The following is a 21,906-nucleotide window of genomic DNA, read 5'->3' on the forward strand; positions in this document are numbered from 1 at the left end:
CTGGAGAAGCTGATGGCATGTCGGGGCACAGCCCTGGAAACATTGGTCAATGATCTCACTCCAGTATGAATAGACCCAAGAGATTAAAGACAAATGTACAACTGAGAACAGAGAACAGCCGCGAGGGCATGGGCGATTTAAGAGATGAAGAAGAGGCCGCATCCTCTTTATGGCTGATTAATTTACTGAAAAGAAGAAGATAACTTGAAAGAGACTCCAAGCAGCATAAAGGCAATGCATGGCGGCACATTAAAACAGACTGCTATTAGAAAGATATGACAAGAAAATGATAAATTGCATATGCCTTTAGCTCTAGCTCTTTGTAATGATGCAGTGTATTATACAATAATATCCGATGAGGAGATGTAATGTTTCCGGAGATTTATGGAAAATAACAGAGACACTCAACAAAAAAATGCATTTTTATCACCACACAAAATGCACTCAAATATTTAACACAGTTGTATCCCAAACTCAAACATCAAACACATTGTGCTGTAAGGTATCCTGCTGTTTTGTTTGTTCACTTCAAATTCCAATGAGTGGAAACAGTCCTGAGCAATTCCAATAGCCCATGAAAGCATGCTGTCATGGTTATAAAAGCTGATGTATTTCCCATAAATTATTTGTGAGGAAAACATAAAAAATCAGGAAACTAAGAAAACACACAAAATATGTATGCGCTCACAATATTCAAATGAAAGTGGAATAAGTACCAATGCAAAGGACGGAACGGCGGATCAATTCCAGGTTGTTGTCCTCAAGTTTTTATTTTTCAGTTTTAGATGTCAGTAGATACTGTACGGTCAACGCAGAGCAGAACACTGCCTGTAAGAAAGGGGCCATCTAATACTTGCAGTGTTGTTGGGGGGCTACGAGAAGCCCCTCCCAGTTTCGACTGATTGACGTTTCTGTTGAAGTCTTATCGGCTCAGTCATTGTCATCGTGAACGTGTCGATCTGTGACCGGTGTTCCAGCTCGCCTCGGCTCAGTTTACTGGTTTTGTTTTGATTCAGTACAATGTGTGTGTAAGTGTATATTTGTGTGGGTGTATGTCAACGATTCTGTCATCCAATTGGCAGCCCACTTCATTAAAGGCCTGCTTTATGCTGGAATACAATGATGTGTCCAGCTGTTTAAAACAAGGCCGACAGAGAGGCTTCAGAGGAGCTGTGTGTGTGTGTGTGAGTGAGTGTGTGTATGTGTGTTCAAGTTCAAGAGTACACTCATGTGGGGAGTTTTTGTGTATGAGTAAACAAAAACAGTTGTCAAACACACTTATTTATGAAAAACACACATGAAGCATTGGCTGATAGCATCTCCTCCACAACATTTCCTCCTGGCGTACAGCTTTAATGTGAGTGCCTATATCTGTGTTTGTGTCGTGTGGTATCTGTTTGGCTTGTACTGTTACTAACCAATCCCAGTCAGTGTCACCTCCCCATAAACAGCCTCTTGTTGTTGACCCACCTCCCTTTTAGACATACAATGAGACACACACACACACACACACACACACACGCACACACACACACACACACACACGCATGTGCAACAATCTCTTATTGATTCAGTCTGGTTGGTTGTTCGCTGGAGAAGCTGATGGCATGTCAATGTGCTGAGACAAACTGTCTTCAACGTCTTCAGCATCAGCAGATTCTTTATACCACACAGACTGTATTAGTGTTAAAAATGACTGACAGAAAAATGGAAGCCGTTGTTCATACTTAACATACTGCTTTTATACCGGCTTTAACTATGAATCAAATTAAACTGTTGGTGGGAAGAACAAACACATATATTGTACATGTACAGCCCAGCAGAGGTTTCCATATGAAATGTCCTGTTTGTCACCGTCACTGCTTCAGTCTTAATTGCATCCACTTACTCCCTGACCCTCACCCATTGGAGCTATGGAGAAACATTCCTGTGGCAACGTGTCAAACAGTGCACGGCCCTGTTGTTACTCTTCTATATGTGATAGCAGCACCCAGAAGAAGCCCCATATACTGGTGACATATTTTTATTTTGGGCAATTTTGAAAATGAAAACTTAAAACAAATTCGAACACTGCTGTTTTAACCAATGCCGCATGAGCACTTTTATTAAAAGATGTTTCCTGAAGCTATGTTGTAACAGACAACTATTTAGTTGTCGGGAATATCAACACACGTTCTCCCAAGGTCATGCCAAGTCCCAAGAACATAAATGTAATTTTAACAGTAGGTAGCTTGTTTGAAAGCTCCTTTGACATTGCACATCCCCAGAGAAAAGGCTTGAAAGCCTCTGAGGTCAAATTAAACTCTGGTTCTCATCCACTTTCTAGCAGGCATCTTCTTTTCATCCCTGTCACCATGTCACACCCTCGCATTTCCGTGTTGGGGTTTCCAGTTATGGCTGCAGAGCAATCGAGGCTATAGCACACTGGGATGACGGGAAACCAATTAACATACCGACTTGATACCCAGGTGTTCTTCCTACCTAGAGACCGACCTATACTGGATTGTTGAGGGTGATACCAATATTAGAGAGTACCGTAGTATCGAATTGAGGTGGCTGTTACATTTCTTATAACCAGCTGTATCTTTTAAAGTCAAGTTCCTCTGGATCTATGCCTCTGGAATATTGTCTTTAAAAAAAGTGGTTTGATGTTGATGCAAATCAGAGAACATGCCAATGCAATATACCACCGATATTACAGACTTACAGTATATTGCCGTCCATGTCATCGGTAGCACAAGTGTGGTCATTGCTGACCTCAGATCAGCTTTAAAGTCATTGGATACTTTGGTGTTGCACTGGTTGGCTACTAGTTGGACTATCTACAGTATAGTCAAGTGTATCCAGGGAAGCCCACAGCCCAGGCATACTGCTGACATTGTTTTATGAGACAAAAAACAGATGAGGTGTATTGCGTCTACAACTCTTAAGCAGTTGCTTTTGCTTTTAGTTGAGCTTTGGAGTCTTATGTTAAGACAGCATACACATCTCTCCTTCTTTAAATTGAGTGCCAAACCATATAACCACAAACCGAATTCTCTAAACATCCAGAGTATTTGATCAGTATAGCGTATAGAGGCAGTACAGTACAGTCTTCCAGATGTTTAGCTCAGACCTGTTCAAGTTTCTCTCCTCCCACTGTTTGTTATTTAACCTTTCTTTAAACACAAGTTTGATGATGATTGCTTTAAATTTGATTTGAATTGTTGGAGAATAATTTCTTGACCGGATGTCCTTTTTGCCGCTGGTGTTAAACATAACTGACATTTCTCACGACGATGAAATAGGATTGCATTATCAGGTCGCTGTTGGCAAACTACTGAGGAACAAGAAGCAGGGGGGGAAAGACCGGGCGCATGAGTAGCTGTGTGTGTGGACTGACGTGTTTCCAGCTACTACAAGGCTGTCGGTTCAAATTTACAGAAGTGAAGGACATGAACCTCCCTCTGGAAGTTTCTAGAAGGGCCGCTGTGAAAAGAATGCAGGGCCGCTGAGATTCAATTCAAGTCAATTCAGTTTATTTTGTACAGCCCAAAATGACAAATTACAAATTTGTACACATACGACATCCCTGTCCCAGGACCTCACATCGGATCTGGAAAAACTCCCAAAGAAAAGAAATTCACAGGTCTTCGGTTACTGGACAGCTTCATCAACCTTTGATTCACGTTAATTTGTTTATTTTCTTACTCAATTAAGTTGTGATGCACTGCAACAGTTACATTTATTTGTCCCATGTGCGTATCTCAGAAAGCTGTTAATGCGGAAATTCACCCTTCTGAACAATTAATGACATAACAAGTATTCAAAAGAGTGAATATTAATCCATAACTGCTGTTAATAGTTGTTTTAGTTCACTTTGATTTAATCAGTGATGTTATGTCCTATTGCATCAATATCATCTTGAACCAGACGGGTCAACTCAAAACCCTGTAAACAGATGATAAATGATCTGTGTTAGGATCAGGTGCGGAGCTGATATCACTTGTGAGTCAGTTTAACAGTGTGTACCCGGCGTGTTCCTCAGATGACCTTTGAAGGAGCTCAAGACCAAGAGTATCAGATTGATACGGGCCTTTATAGATGAAAAGCAGCTGCCTTCAAAAGCACACACACATTCAAAGAGGCTACAATGTTTCAGCCCTAGCAACTTAAGTTTCATGGTCAGACGCCAACAAACAGTGAGATTCTTTTGGATTCTGTCGTAGCTGACAGAATCCTCTCCTTGTTGGTTTCTGTGCAAGGAGCTCAGGTTTAGTCATAATTCACCACAACCACAGTTACTAAACATTTTACAGTAGCAGCTTTTAATGGCGTTATAAATATCAGCGAGTATACTTTGGACAGGCTTGTGCTATTATAACCACATGGTGTTAGCTGAATGTCACTTTAACCTATTATAAGAAAACAGCAGGCATTTCTTCCAAAGAAAATATTAAAAGGAAATTTGTGGAATTATAACTCATGCACTTTCTCTTTCTCTTGTTTCTCCCACTCTCCAGGATCTCCAGTGCTCCTAAACCTCCTCCTGTGGCTCCAAAGGTAGTGACATAAACGACAATGACATACAGTACATCTGAATGCAAAGCATGTCTATTTGCAGATACAAAAAAGTCATGAAATGTTAGTTTAATTAACACAAGGTACTCCAGAGGAAATGTTTTTGATTCTAGCTGTATAAATAAATCCAAAATAACATATTTTCTATAGTTAAATATTTTGGGATAACTTGTCCAAAACCATTTTTTGGTGTTTTTGAAAATGTAATTGTTTTGTAATCGACCAACTTTGGGGTTATTGTGGAACGGTAAAAAAAAATTAAACCCATGCCATGAAAAGTTATTTAATTATTGATTGATCCATTACAGTATGACTGTATACAAAGAAAGAAAGTATTTCACCTGGGGTACTAAGCGCTGTGAATACATTTCTTGACTTGCTACACCCTTCTGAAACGATGCTATACACACATTTTGTGCTGCATGCAACTTTTGTCTTGATTTGAGTAGGTATGTTTTTTTCTAATCTTGCTACATTTATTTTTTATTGTTCATTGTTTATTCCTCCCTATCCCCAGAGACCTCTCAGAGGACATTTACAGGGTCTATTCTAATTCATTTGTTTACCAGCTATTCCTGAATTGAATCAAGCGTTATTATATAGACAGATCTTGGCTTTATACTGCATAAAGTCAAAGGGACGAACACAAAAACATAACCTGAGAGGCGTCGGTATCGTGTGTTTTGTGTTGTTATTTGTTTTTGTTTGCATGCTCTTCTCTAATGCCGCTAGGACGACAGATCAGACATCATAAAACCAGTGGCCCTCACCCATCCCCCTTCACCACCCCATCCCCACCCTCACTACTCCAGCCCCTCCACCATCGGCTACAACAAGGCCCCCAGACCTTACGGGGGCTGTGCATCAGAGAGTGAATACCCTCCCTTCATCCTATCCCCATCCTCCGCCTTCACTCCCGCCTCCTGCAACACCAGTCTTTTTCCCCCTCCTCCACCTCCTCCTCCTCCACCTCCTGTCTCTTACCCATCCTCTTCCTCCTCCTCCCCCCCTGTCCTCGTTGCGCCCCAGCCATCAGTGTATAACACACCCATCAACCTCTACTCGAACGAGAACGCATGTGAGGTGGCCATGGGGCAGAGGAGGGGCCTATTGGAGAGTCAGGGTGGAGCCTTGCCTTTGCAGTCCAATGGGTGAGTGGCGTTCTATCCAGCCAATCAAGCCAATGAATCACTTCTTTGCATTTCATCTACCTTCGACTTTTTGCATCTTGGTTCTGTTCACGTTCTCAAATGGGAGATGATATATTCCTTGGCCATTTAAATGTCTACAATGTCATTGTTGGTGTTCTTCCAAGCTTATGTCAAAGTTCATGATCCTGACTGAAAATGTTTTTTATTCCATGCAGCTTGCTGATCAGGCTCGTTGTTCAGAGGAGAAAACATTAAAAGACAGATTAAAATACTAAACTGCACATAGTGAGACACGTGGGTTGAGTTGAGCAAGCTGAGTTTAAATAGGAGGCCTCTGTTTGTGAGTTTTTATTGTAGTGGACAAGTGCACAACTTTGCCATTTACCAACCACGTGTCACCAAACAGAAACACTGTAAGATATTTGTGTACAACGTCATGTTAGACAACTTGTGATATGTTAGCACACTGAAGTGGGCTAATGTACCGTTTGTTCACTTGAGAAGGGAAATTCTGCACTGAAAGATTTTTAATAACTCGGTTCTTGTTATGGAAAACTGGATAGTTGATGGACTTTGAATGAGCTTTTAGCAGTCCAGTAAAATAATGGAACATACTAATACATAACTTTAAGTTTTTGTCGGATTGAAGTTTAGGATTCCAACATACAGTTTACTTAAAATTGTAGAAAAGATGAGTAATTCAATATGAATGTGGACGGACTAAAAATGATCCCTGGCAAGATGGCTGTATATATTTGTACTCATATTAACATACAGTATATCAACCTTTTTGCCATGAAACAAAGAAAACATTACTCATCCTCCCATTCCCTTTTGTTTGGGATGGCATTTTTACTTTAATTTTCTTCATAAAGCATTCAAGATATTTCATTATATTTTCTTTTCTCCGTGAAAGTACATCTCTTCTACGGTATCACATCAGCTGTTATAAGGCAGCAACACATTTAAAACACTATCAATGGTTACTAGCACTTTTAATATAATGATATTAACATAATATATATTGTATAATATACAATAATAAAACCAATACTTTTGAGTCACTCAGCGCCTCTCTTGACATAATTCCCACCATCATGTTTCCCACTATGTTTCTGTCTCAAGAGTGAGTATAACTGACCCTATGACCACGCTGTGTATATATAGCCTGCGCTGGTAACTGGAGCTGTGTCGCGTTCTCTTTGCTCTTGTAGCAAATCAGTCAATAAAGGTTTCAGTCTTGAATCCACGTGGATTTACACGTGCACTGTTTCTCTTCACAGACTTACACTCTTTCATCACGCCGCATTTTCATTCACTCTTTGAGAGATTCATCTCAAGACAAAACAAGAGGTGGATGTTTTTTGATTTATCGCAGTCGATAAATAGGACTGAATATACTCCTTTTATGACTTGTATGTTCTCTCTGAGCTCTTTTCTATGGGCAACGCTCTGACAAAAGGATCGGATCAGTGGTTACTCTTTCTTTGACACTCAGCAGACACCCCAATATAATCGTACACCACACACACACACACACACACACACACGCACACACACACACACACACACACACTTGTGCTTTTCATTTGAGTACATAGCTTTCTCCAAGATGTCATTTAATAGCACGGGATACTTTAATAAAGCATGATCTGGCTCTTTCTTTAGTATTGTTATGACTTTAACTTTCTTCCCTCACTTAACCATTTCTATCTCAATGTTCTTTTAATTTTTTTATTTTGTTATCCTCTTCACTCATATTCCCAGTGATGGACGAGGCATCAACTACAATAGTAAAATAGCTGTCCTCTACAGCAGAGGTCAACATACCGGTTCAGGTTCCTGCGTTTGGTTTATTCCAGTATCTGTTAATCCACTCGTTTGAATCTTTTGCTGAGGTGACAATGTGAGACAGTATGTGTGTCCGTGCTTGCCTGTTTGCATGCTGTACTGTTAATGAGCTGTATGGTTCGTTTCAGAGGGGATTTTTAAAAATGACACCAGACTGTTAATTGGCAAACATGTGGAAGTGTCAATACTGTCTTTCTTCCTTCCTTTCAACCCTTATTTTATGCTTTGCAGACTGCGACACATCCTCAAGTCACAAAGTTAGTCTTTGAAGCATGCCAGGTTATTTATTAGTGTTCGTCAGCCTGCCTTCTTTTTTACTCTTCCGCCTCTCTCTGTACCTGTGTGTCTACTTTATTGTGGCCTCTGCATGCCTTTGTTTGCGGAGAATAACTCACGATAGCACTGTTTTATCATTCAGTTGGTTGTTTTTCACGTTTAAATTGTGCAAGAACTGCAGCACACATGAGTTCAGCTAATTCAAGTTTGGTGTGTGAAGCATGCTGAGGCTGCAGTATATTTGACTGTAAATAACCAAAAATATATTTTGACAGAGTGGCACACACACACATACACACACGCACACACACATTCAGTCAGACAATTCCTGTATAACTGTAAGTGTGTGACCAGGCTCAGATAGAGTCGTTAACACTCACACACGCGCATAGCTGCGCCTGTGACAAGAATGTGTTGAGAGACACTCGTCAGTTTGCTTGAAGAGTGTGTGTCTGTGTGTGTGTGTGTGTGTGTGTGTGTGTGTGTCTGTGTGTGTGTGTGTGTGTTTGTCCGAAGAACTGACAGCCAATTAGTAATGGGCCTGTCAGCATCCTGTTGCCAAGGACAAACGTAGATTTACACACATATACTGTACTGTGCATACGTTTATAAAAACACAAACAACATGTTAATGAAATACATATCAATAAACAATAATATAAAATAATTATCATCGCGTTTTCATTACCATTTTAATGAAGTTATTCTATGTTCGCTGTAACAAACTGTCCAAATTATGAATGACTATACTTCTATAGAAACACAGAGGACCTATAGTACCACCTTGTGGTCGGAAATAGAACTGACTTGTATTTAGAAATTGGTGACCGATCAAATGCCTCCATGGATATTTTGACTCTATGTATTGCATGCATTATTAGTTGTGGCTCATATCTTTGCTTTTTATTTTACTTTTCTTCAGCTATATTATTCTGCCTTCTACTGCCTGCTTTTAACATTTCCTTTTAAGTCTTTAAAAAAAAGAATTGAATTAATTCTTCATACTTCTCTCCTCTTCCTCTACTTTATTTCCCCTTAGTGGACCTCACAGTATTTTGAAGTAAGTCTTTTCAGACTGTGTCTTCACAACTATGAATGTTGCTCTTTTATTATCCCTATATTCAATCTAGTACTGTTTTCTTCTGCCCTGCTTTTCTCTGTCAATGTTTTTTTCAGAAAGCCTCAACCACCAAGGTATCCGATTGGTTCAGACCTAGACACCAAATGCATTTAACAAAGTGCGGTGTGATTTTTACCCCCTTTGTTGTCTAATAAGAACAGATTGTAGATGATTATTTTTAAAGTGTGCCACTTGCCACCTCATGTAAACTGCAATCTAAACAGATATTCCTCTAACTCTGCTTTAAATAGTGCTCATACATGTACTGTATATCAGTTCCAATCCTCGGTTGAAATTAACCACCTAAAAAGACTAAACATGGCTTTGTCTCACAACACGCTCTGATGGAAGTACATAGAGTATAACATGTTTTATTGGATCCTGCAATATTACACCTTCTAGTCTACATCTAGATCAATTATGACACGGAGGACGTAAAATGAAAAGTATATCTGCTGATGTGATCCATCCCGTTCTACCCAGGAAACACATCGTGGACACAGACATCCATTTTTACCATGTGCCCACTCATGCTGATGCCAGCAGGAAGCGCATAATGGAGGACACAGAGGACTGGCGCCCACGCAGCGGGACTACCCAGTCCAGATCGTTCAGGATTCTGGCTCAGATCACCGGTACCGAGCGCGGTATGTCACTCACTGAAGTGCACACGGTGCATCGTCACCACCCAGTCTTTTGTTAGTACACCTGAGCTCATGGCTCAACACATCTGAGCAAAGGGCGACCTCCATACACCACGATGCGTACCACGCACCGGATCATTTCTTTCTAAATTTAAAACTTAGCATTTTATTTCATGGACTTTCTATTCTTTCCCTTTTTAGCTCAAGATGAGGAAGCTGACGCAGCCAAGAAGACAAAGTAAGTGCAATGAAATTCCTTACCAGGGTTTTAATAGCCCCAGACTCCCCATCATCAGTTAGTTTTTTTATTGTTTTTCGGATGAATAAGTGCTTTGTGTGGAATAACACATTTCATTTTGTTATTTGTATCAACCCAGTCAGTCGGGTGCCTCTAACGTATAAAGGCACATTTACATACATAGAGCAACAGACAACCTGACTCCAAATCTCCGTGGCACAGCCAGTACTGATGCTGCGTGGCCTCTTCCTGTCTAGACAGCAGAGAAGGGATCACATTTTAAGCCACTAAGTCAAAAGCCAGATCTCTGCGCACTGTACAGTATGTCCATTTTGAATGGCACCAATAAGTTCAGAATGCAGTTTTAATTGAATCCCCCTCTGAAATGTGCCCTGCTGAGAGCTCACAGTGTAATGTCATGTGACGTGTGTTCGTGTGCTCCTACTGGTTGTCTGTGCATTTACCTGTGGATGTGACAGCCTTGCAGTGCTGCGTATCATAACCTGTGATTGTGTTGTTGACAACCACCGCTGGGCTGCTGGTCGTGTCGTCAGTGGGATGTGAGTGGTCCGTTTGCTGTCCATTGCTCTCGCTGGTTTGTGGTGATGCACGTGAGCACCCGCTGTGCGTGGGTGTTGTTGCTTCATGGTTGAGTGAATTCATCATTTCAGTCCATCCTGGCCACGAAGCTAATGGGCTGCATTTAGACCTCATGACACAAGAGTTGAAGCTGCAGTTGGTCACTTTTATAAAAGGTAACTTTGAATCATATTTGCTGTGCTCACTGTATCCTGACAGTAGTTCACGAGACAGATAATCACCTCAAATGTTTTCAGAAACCTATATTTTAGTGAACAGTTTAGCTGTGAAATTAGATATTTTACTTTGTTGTTTACTTACTGTTTCTAACATGGCGGCCGGGTCTCAAACATTCTCATTCAACAGCTGAACAGTATAAGCTGCTTATTTCCACCCCATCAAAACCTTCCCTGTCTATTCTCAGCTTTCCGTATCATCATGCTTTCCTTGTGGCATGGCTTACAGTGTCTCTCATCGCAGACTGCACGGCATCTACTTTTCCTAAATCTTCATTTTCTCTCTCGTTTGGTGTGTTTTTCTCTTCTTTTCTCTCTTTTCTGGTGACGACAGAGTGAACAAGACCACCTTACGGAAGGCGATTGGTCCTAAGTACAACGAGCTGAGAGACTGGCACCACGGAGTGTCTGCTCGCACCCTCAATGTCCAGTAGACAAGTAGACTATGTGTGCGTGTGTGTGTGTGTGTATTGTGCACTATATAGTTTGACTTCTGGAGGTGGTCGTTCATGAATTTGACTCCCTGCAGGGATAAAAGCATATGGACTTATGGAAATAAATGAAATAAAGCAAAGAATACTGGAGTGAACGCTTGCAAAGGAACTAGTGGAGTTTCTCTTTGTGTGTGTGTGTGTGTGTGTGTGTGTGTGTGTGTGTGTGTGTGTGTGTGTGTGTGTGTGTAGGCTTGTCTTTCACTGTGTCTTTATGTGGCTGCACTGTGCCGGCCTCATTCAGACCTTTAATGAAGTGTTGCTTACGTGCTGGGCCACTCCACAGACTTCAGCCATAAACGTATACTGCTGCGTAAATACAGACTTTTATTAGTGTGTTGACCTCATAATACATGAATTTGGGTTTGGTCGTGGCATTTGTATGCTCCTTTCTGTGTACAAGGTAGGGATTTTATGAAACCAGAGGTATCTGTATTCTAACAAACACTAAAACATTTATTTGGATAGTTAGGATAAAGTATTGAGTATTAAAAATGTGTATTTGGAGTGTTTGTGTGTGTATTTCTCCACACTAACAGATATGATAGACAAGTAATCCAGAGTTTGTATTATTAAATGGGATCTAATCAAATACTCTGAGCAAATTCAAATATGCAGCTGTGAATCTGCATCTCTGCCTATTTCGGACGTCACACACACAACGTATTGTCCTTCCTGGAGACATATAGTACATACACTGACTCTATACTGTATGTTGTAGCAAATAGGACCCACAATCTTTTGAATGGATCTGCCGGTCTATGTTCAATGTTCTGATGTGACACAGAAATCTCAGAAAGTCAAATGTGTAAATAGATAAACCCTGCAGCCTATTCTGGAAGTCTGCATCCGGCTAATGAGAGAGATGCAAAGCTGTCAGTCCCATTTTTTATAAATGTACCATATCGCTGCACTGCTGGCTCCTCGTGGTCTTTTGTACTACTGTAGTGTGGATGTGGCCAAAGGGGAAGGTGTGCGGTTTGGATTAAGAAGAGTCTATTTCTGAGATCATTACTTATAGCAAATCTGGCTTTGGTCTGTCTGCATTAGACGGTTATGAACGTCCCTTCATGTTATTTGGACTGTCGTAAAGACAGTCATGGGAGACCTGAAGCTTTAATGGCTTGTTTATAACTGTTAATAAGAAATATGGTGCTGTCTGAAAAATGGGAAGAGAAATCAACTTTTCATGCGCGTATATCTAGACCAATAGCTCATTTGATTTGCTGCTGGAATGTAAACAGACCGTCCAGATTGCTGCTAAAAGACATTTGTATGGTATAAGGTATATGCACGTCGGAAAGGCTCCTTTAAGTGAGCCGGTTGTTCAGTTTGATGGTGTGCAAAGTGACTGTTTAAATGCAATTTATATGCTCGCAATGCAAGATTTTTTGAGAACCTTGCTATGTAAAAGATGTCTCCAGTGCCTCTACATTTATTGCCACCCTATGTTTACTTTCTTCAGATTTAATAATGTAAGTTACTTCTTGGGAGATCGTAATGGTGTTGCATTTTGAAAACAGCCGGACGTTTGGTGGCTGAAATCTATCTTCTGTGTTTTGAGTTAAAAAAAATACTATTATTCAATACTGTAACTAATAAAATTATTACGTGTTTTTTTTTTGTCTTCCTTTCTTTCTGTCTCTGGTGTCCCTTTCCTTCCTTCCTTTCACCCCTTCTTCTTTAGCCCGTCCACTCTTGACTCTTCTAGTTGTCTCACTGAATCTGAGACAAACAGTGGGGAGGTCACATATAAATGGTATAAATCGTCATCTAAACTTTTTTCCACCTCTCCACCTGTCATGTTAGATTGTCCCAGCAATCACGAAATGGCTTTTTAAAAAATTGTAATCACTAACTAATAACCGTGTCTAGTCTGTGATGCTCACACATGTGGCCAATAATTTGATGTGTTACAAACTAAGGTTTAATACACTGTGATTTTGCAAGCTGTAACACTGATTTCACATTAGAGCATTTACTGATCATTTTAATACCTCCGCTATAACAAACTCAAACTTCAATCTAAATTATATATATGAATGCATCAAAACACCAAGTACTATCTGACCAAGTAGAGGTTTCACTCTCAGCCTTCAGAAGACTAAATGATGCTGAAGCCACACCCACATTTGATCAGATTGACCAATCACAGCCACACGTTGCAGACTCATCAGCCAATCAGCAATGGCCAGAGGAGAGCGCAACAATCCCAAACTATTTCCTCATTTCCGAACCTGGCAGCTTCTTAAAAAGGCATCATCAAGGGAACAAGGCCTCATCTACAACACCCCTTCACTTAGTTGCCATCCCAATAACATATTCAAGTACTTTTAACATGTGTTGTCAAATACACCCAACCCATTTGTCTAATATGAACTATGATTCATTTGCTCCACTGGTACCTTTAACACACACCAGTTCAACCCCAAGCCAAATACAATGATGTCAATCCCAGAGGCCAAATAACACGTCTCTTGAAGCAATGCTAATAATAATAATAATAATAATAATAATAATAATAATAATAATAACTTTATTTATATAGCACCTTTAAAAACAAGTTTTACAAAGTGCTCTACATAGAAGCAAGGCAAAACATAACGTAAACATTTCAAGTAAAAAAAACAAGTAAAAAAACAAAAAACAAGTAAACATTTCATAAAATACAGGAGGCAAAGGAGACCATGCCATATAGTCAATGAACACAATAGAGGAATAGAAAAATACAAATACAAAATAAAGCAGAACAGACAAAAATAGGGAACCAAAGAACTGCATAAAAGGACAACATCACTTAAAAGCAGTTCTATAAAATGGGTTTTAAGAAATGATTTAAAAGAAGCTACTGATTCTGCCTCATCCCCTCAGGTAGGTCGTTTTTAAAGTCGAGGGGCTCTAATGGCAAAAGCACGGTCACCCTAATGCCAGCACACATCCCAAGTTTTCTTGGACCGAGTCCTGTTTGTACCCACACTCCAGCATCCTGTTCACCTGTTTCTGGTGTATTACCTGCTCAAGGACTTAACTTGTCACATGGCAGCGACTCCTCATTAGCTCCAAACCAAGCACCCGAGGCGTCTTCTGATCCCGGTCCTGTCCTCAGGCCAGCTGCTTCGGATGATGCCGTTCCAGGCTTTCAACAGCCCACAGATGAAAGGTGCATTGAGCTTGGGATGTTTTATTAAAGCTGACAGTATTACACTAAAATCCACAATAGGTCGAAAAAAGCCGTTGACTGTAATACTTTACTTGTGCTGCCTTGCTCTAGCAATGTCCCTGTGACACCACTAGAGGACAGCACAGACTCCAAAAACTCAGAGTGCTGTGGTCGTTTTACTGACGATGATGGCGATGACCACACATTATATAGACAAGCTACCAAGTCTCTGAAGGCCATGCAAACTCAGTTTGATCTTTCTCCTCAACACAGGTGTGTGCACAACACTTCAAATACCTGACACACTTGAAGTCAACTTTTCAGTGGCAGGTCAATAAATTGCTTCACTTATCTGTGCAATCTACGTGTCTGTATGTCTGTCCCCTCAGTTCTGCAGCTCAAGTCAATACTCATCTATCTCATATGTCAACACGTCATTGTGTTCTTCATACCAAACCAGTCAGGTACAGTGTAAAACATAAATGTTGCAAGAACTACACATTGGTTCACTGTTCGGAGAAACGATACTAATCTGCCACAATTACTGGAACAATGTTTTTACACATTCTTTTTCAGTATTATCTGTAGAGACATTTCATTTCACTCTAGTTGCATATTTGTAAACAGGAAAGAGCTCCTGTCGAGCCCTCTGGACTTCCTTCCTAGAGCAGCCCCCTGCCCCCCTCCTCTCACGCCCAGTGCCCCCAAACAGCCCACAAAAAACACACAACCTGAGCACAGCTGTCCAGTGCAGGCGAGGTAAACAGTGTGTGCCAGTGTGTGTGTGTGTGTGTGTGTGCTTCACCCTGAAATGATCCTTCTGTGTGTTCCCTGCCAACGGCCGCTATCTTTAGGCTTTCATCGATGACTTCTGAAACCCTTTTCTCTTTCTATCTTTTTTACACAATTGACATCTTGGTTCCGTCACGATTTCCCTTTCCTCCTCTGCCTCCTCTCTTCCTCAATGTGTCATCACTTCGTCAGAACAACTTATCAGAGCAGTCCTCCTGAGAAGGCAGTGCCTCACCGCTTATTAGACGCCCTGCTAATCACTCCAATCTCTCAAGCGCCGCCACTATGTTTGAAGAAGAAGAAGCGCCGTAGCGCCAGTGAGCTGCACCTGCCCAAGAACAAGAGGTAGACGGGGCAGATCTGGACACAACTGCACTGTTTTTAAGTTTAAAAGAATTGAGAACAATCATTTTTAATCAGCATTGTTTTATTGATTGTGTTTCAACGTCTTTTAAATACAGTTGTGTCCATGTCTTAGTCCAGTAAAGAGTGACAATAATATAATCATTTCCTTCACAATGAATGTGATCTAACGTGTGGAGACTCATTCACTTATTGACATGCACCACTGTGATGTGATGCATGAGGTTTCATAATAATAGCACTCAAAATAATGTGTGGTTATATATTCGATTTGTTGTACAATTTGACTAATATCATTATTAATGTTTTGATGGTGGACGTCGTATACCTCATTTGATCATGTCGTTGAAATAACCCGTGAGTCCACTGAACATGCCATTCGTTGCAGTGATGAAGCTGTGTTTGGCCAGAGCATGCCAGCATTAAAAGACACGGTCCATATGTCTCTGGAGACCACTCGTGACATTCCGTGGTCACTGTGAAACATCTTGGCAGCGTCTCACAGAGATCAGTCGGTGGCGAGTCCACACAACTGTCCCCATTTAAACCGTGAAGTATGAAAAGTGTGCGTGTGTGTGTGAGGGAGAGAGAGTGAGTGGGTGGATGTCTTTATCATTGTGTGTGTGTGTGTGTGTGTGTGTGTGTGTGAATGCACATGGAAGGTACAGTGTGTGGGGATTGAATGCCATCCAAAGAATATCACAGTGCTGAATTAAAGACCATCTGTTGTGTGGTGGAGAGAGCTGCTGGACAGCAGTCAGCTATGTTAATTGACCATTTGTTCAATGTTCAAATCAAACCAACACATTTATGAGATGCATAAAACAAGTTAGCGTCGGAGCTACAGTACACAAGGGGTTACTTCTTAATGTAAACAGTTGGAGGACTGAAATGTACTCTCTTTCCTCATTATCACTTAATATCAGCAAACAAGAAGTCTCATTTTTAGGTGGTAATGCTGAAAATAGACTTCAGATAACATGAAGCCAGGAACAACGAGACAGGCGCACTCAGTGGAGCGCAGATCTCTGCCAGGTGTGTCCGCACTACTGTATTGTGTCATTGAATGAATGCAACCCACACTTGGATAATAACGCCTGTGGCCTGTAAGGCGTTGAAAAACACACTTCACTTCACTTCATTCAAACTCAAAAACAAGCGGTAGTGAATGCAGGCAATCAGTTCAAAGCCGTCGTAAAAGACACGTAGCACAATCTTGCCAAAAACAAAAACAAACTGGTGACTGTGGGTCAGTGGTTAGCAGGTCAGACTTTCACTCATGGTGGTTGGCGGTTCAATCCCCACCCTAGTCGATGTGTCCTTGAGCAAGACAGTCGGAGAATGGGGTTCGAAGATGCACTATGCTGTGTAACCATTGGCGGCTCCTACCTAGTGAGTGAGGAGTCAGCAGGAAGTTCATGGCAGTATGTCAATGGAGCCATAACAGGGTACCCTAAATATAATGCAGTTTGTTGCATCAGAATGCTAGATAGCTGTGGATAGACACAGAGGCACTCACACACACACTGATCACATGAACCTCCTGGCAGAGATAACAACAGAGATGCAGCGCAACGACAGGGTAGTGATACACAATTAAAAAGGTCTATGTTGCACTGTATTAATGTAAAACAAGTGTAGATTAGTGAGACAGAACAAGAGAGATAGATGAAAATAAAATGCATGTACTCTCCCTCCCTCCTTCCTCCCATCCCTCTTTAATTATCCCTTCAGTTAACAAGGTTCATATATGGCCCCGTGTTTCCAGATGGTCAGCTCTCTAACTGGCTCCTATTGAATCAGAACAGCGGGGCCTCCATTAATCAACCAATCACAGTCTTGCAGAATACAATTAAATTCCCATATAATTGTCCTGATTGGTGGAGAATATTAACGAGCTGTGCTGTAATTGGCTCTAATGAATGAAGGACTGGGGAGCATCTTATTTCCTGCTCTACTTGTCACCTGTTGTCAGCCAATTACCGAAGCTAATGAAAATGAATGCCGTTAGCTCGGCCAAGATAATTGGAATGGATGTCACCATAGCCTTTAATCTCACAGAGCATTATAGCCGAATGGCATAATGAGGAGGAGGTTTCTTTGGTTCTTTACAGGACCGTTCTGCTTGATTAATTGACGCCAGCTGATGCTCTTGTTTCTGTTTCAGTGTCTAGAAAACGGCAAATTTAGTTTAATTAACTAGACACAGAGCTTACTGACTTATTAATGTGCTACATTTCTAGCATTATGGTTACTTATAGCAGTGGTTAGGCAACCTGAGGGCCACTCATTGGTTTAATTGCTCACAGCTAATGTCTAAAGTATATGTCCATGAATATAATTAATAACTTAAGTACAGAACCAAGCAGGTGTGGAAGTGCTGTTGGTCATGCTACAGCATACAATAGGTAGAATGTAAGTCTACTGATAAAAATGTAGGATTTAATTATCAGTATTTTTTAGTATTTTATTTATTAGTATTTATTATACTTATAGAACCCTTGACATTGTATTTTTGTTCTTTTAGTCATTGGTACATTTTAAATATAATGATATAATGCTTATGCAAACACATTTCACATTTATTTTCTTCACTCCTTATGTACATAACAGTCCTGTCTCTTTACCTTCATTTGTCCAGCTTTGTTTTCTCTCTTTGCTAGCTGTTATTGTATTAATGTGTCAGAACATCAACAGACATGCAAAATAAAGTAAAACTAGCTCTCTTTCTCTCACTCTGGCTATCGACGTAAGAAGTTAATGTTGGCTCCTCCTGCCAGACACACGGTATACAAAATGATAAGCAGACAATGAGAATGAAGAGATATGTCCTGCAGTGTGACAGTCTCTTTCCTATGGAGAGTACTTAAATCTGGACTGCATTGGCCAAAGGCTGATTAGCTGGAATCAATGCCAACACAACAGTCCGCAGGGTGCATTCATCACAATCCGTGTCACTGCACTGTAGCTTGTGTGCTCATTGCTTAACATTGTTTATATTCATCGGATGCCTTTTCTAAACATGTGCACAATGAGTTAAGATTCACATTGTGTTTGTGTTCTCTTCTTTGTATTTCACAATAACGACTACTACGGGTGGGATATAAGCAACTATCTCCGTCACTGTGTGTGTATGTTGCTTTTCCTTATTTCTGTGATATGTCTTCTTCTCACACCAAAGGGTGTCTTGGCATCAGACTGCCACAGAAGAGGGAGACCCCCTCCTGTCTTCTCCCGTCAATGCTGTCCATGTCTTTAGGTAAATGTAAAGTCTCCTCTCCTCTCATTGTGAGTTGTACATTTGGCCACAGCTGCTATTCCACAGTACTGATTCAGAAAGCTTGAATTGATGATTTGAGAGTAAGTCCTGGGTGGTAAACCAAGTGAACTCTTTGATGTTATGGGTCATGGCCGAGGCCGGGAGGTAATCCACAGAGCATCTACTGAGGTGGAGTTAGCACACGGACATTCTTCCTCTTTATCTATCTCTGTCGCTCCGTCCCTGTTGATTCTTCTCACACTTTCTGTCACCCTCTCTCATTTCTTTTTCCTTCACTCTTTCTCGCTGACACAAAACAAACAGGCAAAACTGAACGTAACTATGACTGCAGTTGCCATAACACTTCTCTCCCATGGGTCCCCGAACAGCCAAGCACGAGGGGAAGACAGCAGTGATACAACTGTTGGCACCGCTCACAATTATGCATTACGGGTGTAATATGTTTGGGGAGAGATTGCTGGCCCGCCCAAGCTCCTCAACTGGCACTGATGAACAGACACACACACACGCATGCACACACGCACACGCACACGCACACACACTTGATGTTACTCTTAGAGACATTATTCATTTTGCATCATATTAAAGGGCAATGGAGAGTTTGAGGCTCTGAGGCCACATTTGATTGAAGGGCAGAGACATTTTGCTCCGTTCCACCACGATAGCTGGGCGAGCTCTGGCACCTCTCCGAGGACAGGAAGTTAAACAGAAGAGGACTTTTAAAGCCTGTCTCGTTTCTTTTATTCAATTTGATTTTAGTTGTTAATTGGTCAGTTATAATTAATAGACAATCAGTCAATACGACCCTAAAAAAGATAAGAAACATTTTTTTTTTTAAAGTAGGTGCTGCTCTACATGCAACACAATATTTTTCGGAATAAAAGTATTGCACAATGAACAACTTCGTGGAGAAAGTTTGCATCAGGAGGGAGTAAAGCTTAAGGAAACATGTTTTATCCTGCAGGAGAACAATTTTGGCCCGAGAGAGGATGTGTGATCTCGAAAGAATATATAAAAAAACATTCTTGCCTTAGGACTCAAAACAATACCAGGGATATTACACATTTACATTTATTTAGAGAAGAATGTGTCTCCCTGTTTCACAGCACTGTTGGCTAAATATAAACTGAAAACCCATTAAAGGGTCCATTTATCTATTTTGTGTCGTGAGGTCATTTCCCCTCTTCTGTCACTTAAGTTTAGTGTTCTGGCATCGTTTGACATGATCGCCGCTGAATTTTACTGCATCTTCTTTCAAAATTGCCCAGCTTTTGACCCAAAATGTGAAATTGAGTTGTATTTCTTTGGGCCTGTGAAAGTGTCGTTGGGATTTATTCAGTGTGTCTCTTCTTGACCTCAATGAAGCGTCCAAACTCGTCCTTTCAGAGGAGACAATTGAAATGCAAAAAGAGAGAGGGCAACCATAACTGTATATGCAGTAGTTATAAAAATATCAAAGTAATCCACTGAATAAGGAAAACTCTCTATAAGAACTCTGTCTCCCCTCCATCATTAGCGCTGCCAGTCTGGCATCTGTCTAGAGCACATTTCTTTCACTCCACCGTAGTCCATTACTCTCTGGTCAGTCATCTGCATTGATATATTGGCATCATTTTTGAATGGGTGTGCTGTTCCGTCAGGGTTGTGCAAACCCACTCGTCTCCAATCCATCATGATGCCGGTGGCCTGGATTCTGTTCTGCTGTGAAAGTGGCACATGGGAAACATATTTGTGCTCCCAAGTAGGAAGTGCACCGTGAAGTTGAGCCCTATACTGTTTTGGCTGTAGCGGCGTGCTGTGTTTTGTTTGGTAGCATATTTGTCTCCGCTCTGTCAGCAGGTAGGTGGTCTGGAATCTGTCTCACTGCATTTTGACAGGAACTTGAAAAATGAGACCGCTTGCTTTGGCATTTCTTTTTTCCTTATGGGCACGAAAACAACATCTTAGTAAGACACAGACAGGGCAGGGTGCAAATAGCAACCGTGCCTTTTGCAATCTAAGCAAGTGAGAATTGAGTTTCATGAGCAGGGGCAATGGTTTCTAGCGTGTTTTCATTCAATTAATTACATTTCAAAACCTATTCATTGATTTACATATCATTTCCATTTTGTCTCCCCGCGCAGTGAGGAAGGAGAGGAGCCGGAACTCAACAGCCACGAGTCTGCAGTTGTCAAGACCATGAGCAAAGGACCTGTTGCAATCCAGGGTAAACACGGTGTGTATTCCACTCATTATTACAGCTCATCTGTAATGGTTTTTCATTTACTTCTTCCCACATTCTGAACGAGCACTAGTTATTGCCAGCTGTAATATTTCCACTCTGTTTAAAATATGATTCATGGATCGAGGAGCAAGCCACGATTGGCGTGTGTCCTATTAACTGACCGAGAATGCAGAATGTATTCATAATACTTGGTTTCAGTGACTAAAATACATGTTTGTTAATCGAGCCAATTGCTGCATGAAATCTGTGAAATAGTACATTATTGCCTAAATTCCGTTGCAAAATCCAACAAAAGAGTATCTGTATGGCTGCGTGTGAGTGGCTTTCACTGTAGGCATGTTGTGGTCTTTTCTCACTAATCCGACTAAAGGGCCTGAACTGTTTTCTTAGCATTAGTCATGGTAAATGCTGTAGAGTTCCCCAAAATAGATTCCTAAAAATAAACTCTCATTTAGGAGTTGAACAATATTTTATTTCAAGTATGTATTTTGATTAATTATTATCTACAGTTTAAAATAATATTGTTTTTTTTTCCTCCTACAAAATAAATGTCCTGGCAAATCGTGGCATAGTGTAACACTGATTTACTGCTGTAGGATTGCATGTTGTTGCAGCCAGTTAGCAAGAGGAAAGAGGCTTATTTTCCGTGCTTCAAGCGTGACATATGTGGTGAAATAGGTCATTGCAGACTTGCTTTTCCTTTATTCGTCTTTTTCCTCTGTGGAAGCCCATTAAGCAGGCGAGAAGGTCCCGTTCTGCCTGTGGCGCCTGGCTCAGTCACACGTGTAGCAGTTCAACGGCGTTAGAAAGATAATATTTACTGAAGGGACCTGTCGGGAGTTCTGAATAAAGTTTTAAAGGCAAGCCACTGAGCTGTAGTATAATGGCCCAACTCTATCTGCACTCAGCCCATATATTCAAAGATTGAATGTCTTTTCTGG

The 21,906-nt window shown here is 40.9% G+C and overlaps 1 protein-coding gene across 1 annotated transcript in view; it reads left to right on the plus strand.

The window, feature by feature from the left end:
• pdlim5a (PDZ and LIM domain 5a) overlaps positions 1–21,906 on the plus strand; it is a 52,121-nt gene that overhangs the window by 23,653 nt on the left and 6,562 nt on the right. Inside the window, exons 3-7 of the mRNA XM_034541834.1 lie at positions 4,503–4,542; positions 5,293–5,711; positions 9,406–9,605; positions 9,804–9,840; positions 20,865–20,947. Coding sequence (XP_034397725.1) covers positions 4,503–4,542; positions 5,293–5,711; positions 9,406–9,605; positions 9,804–9,840; positions 20,865–20,947 — 779 coding nt within the window. The remainder of the gene's footprint in view (positions 1–4,502; positions 4,543–5,292; positions 5,712–9,405; positions 9,606–9,803; positions 9,841–20,864; positions 20,948–21,906) is intronic.

This window comes from Cyclopterus lumpus, chromosome 9, assembly GCF_009769545.1.
Source record: "Cyclopterus lumpus isolate fCycLum1 chromosome 9, fCycLum1.pri, whole genome shotgun sequence".
Classification (NCBI taxonomy): domain Eukaryota; kingdom Metazoa; phylum Chordata; class Actinopteri; order Perciformes; family Cyclopteridae; genus Cyclopterus; species Cyclopterus lumpus.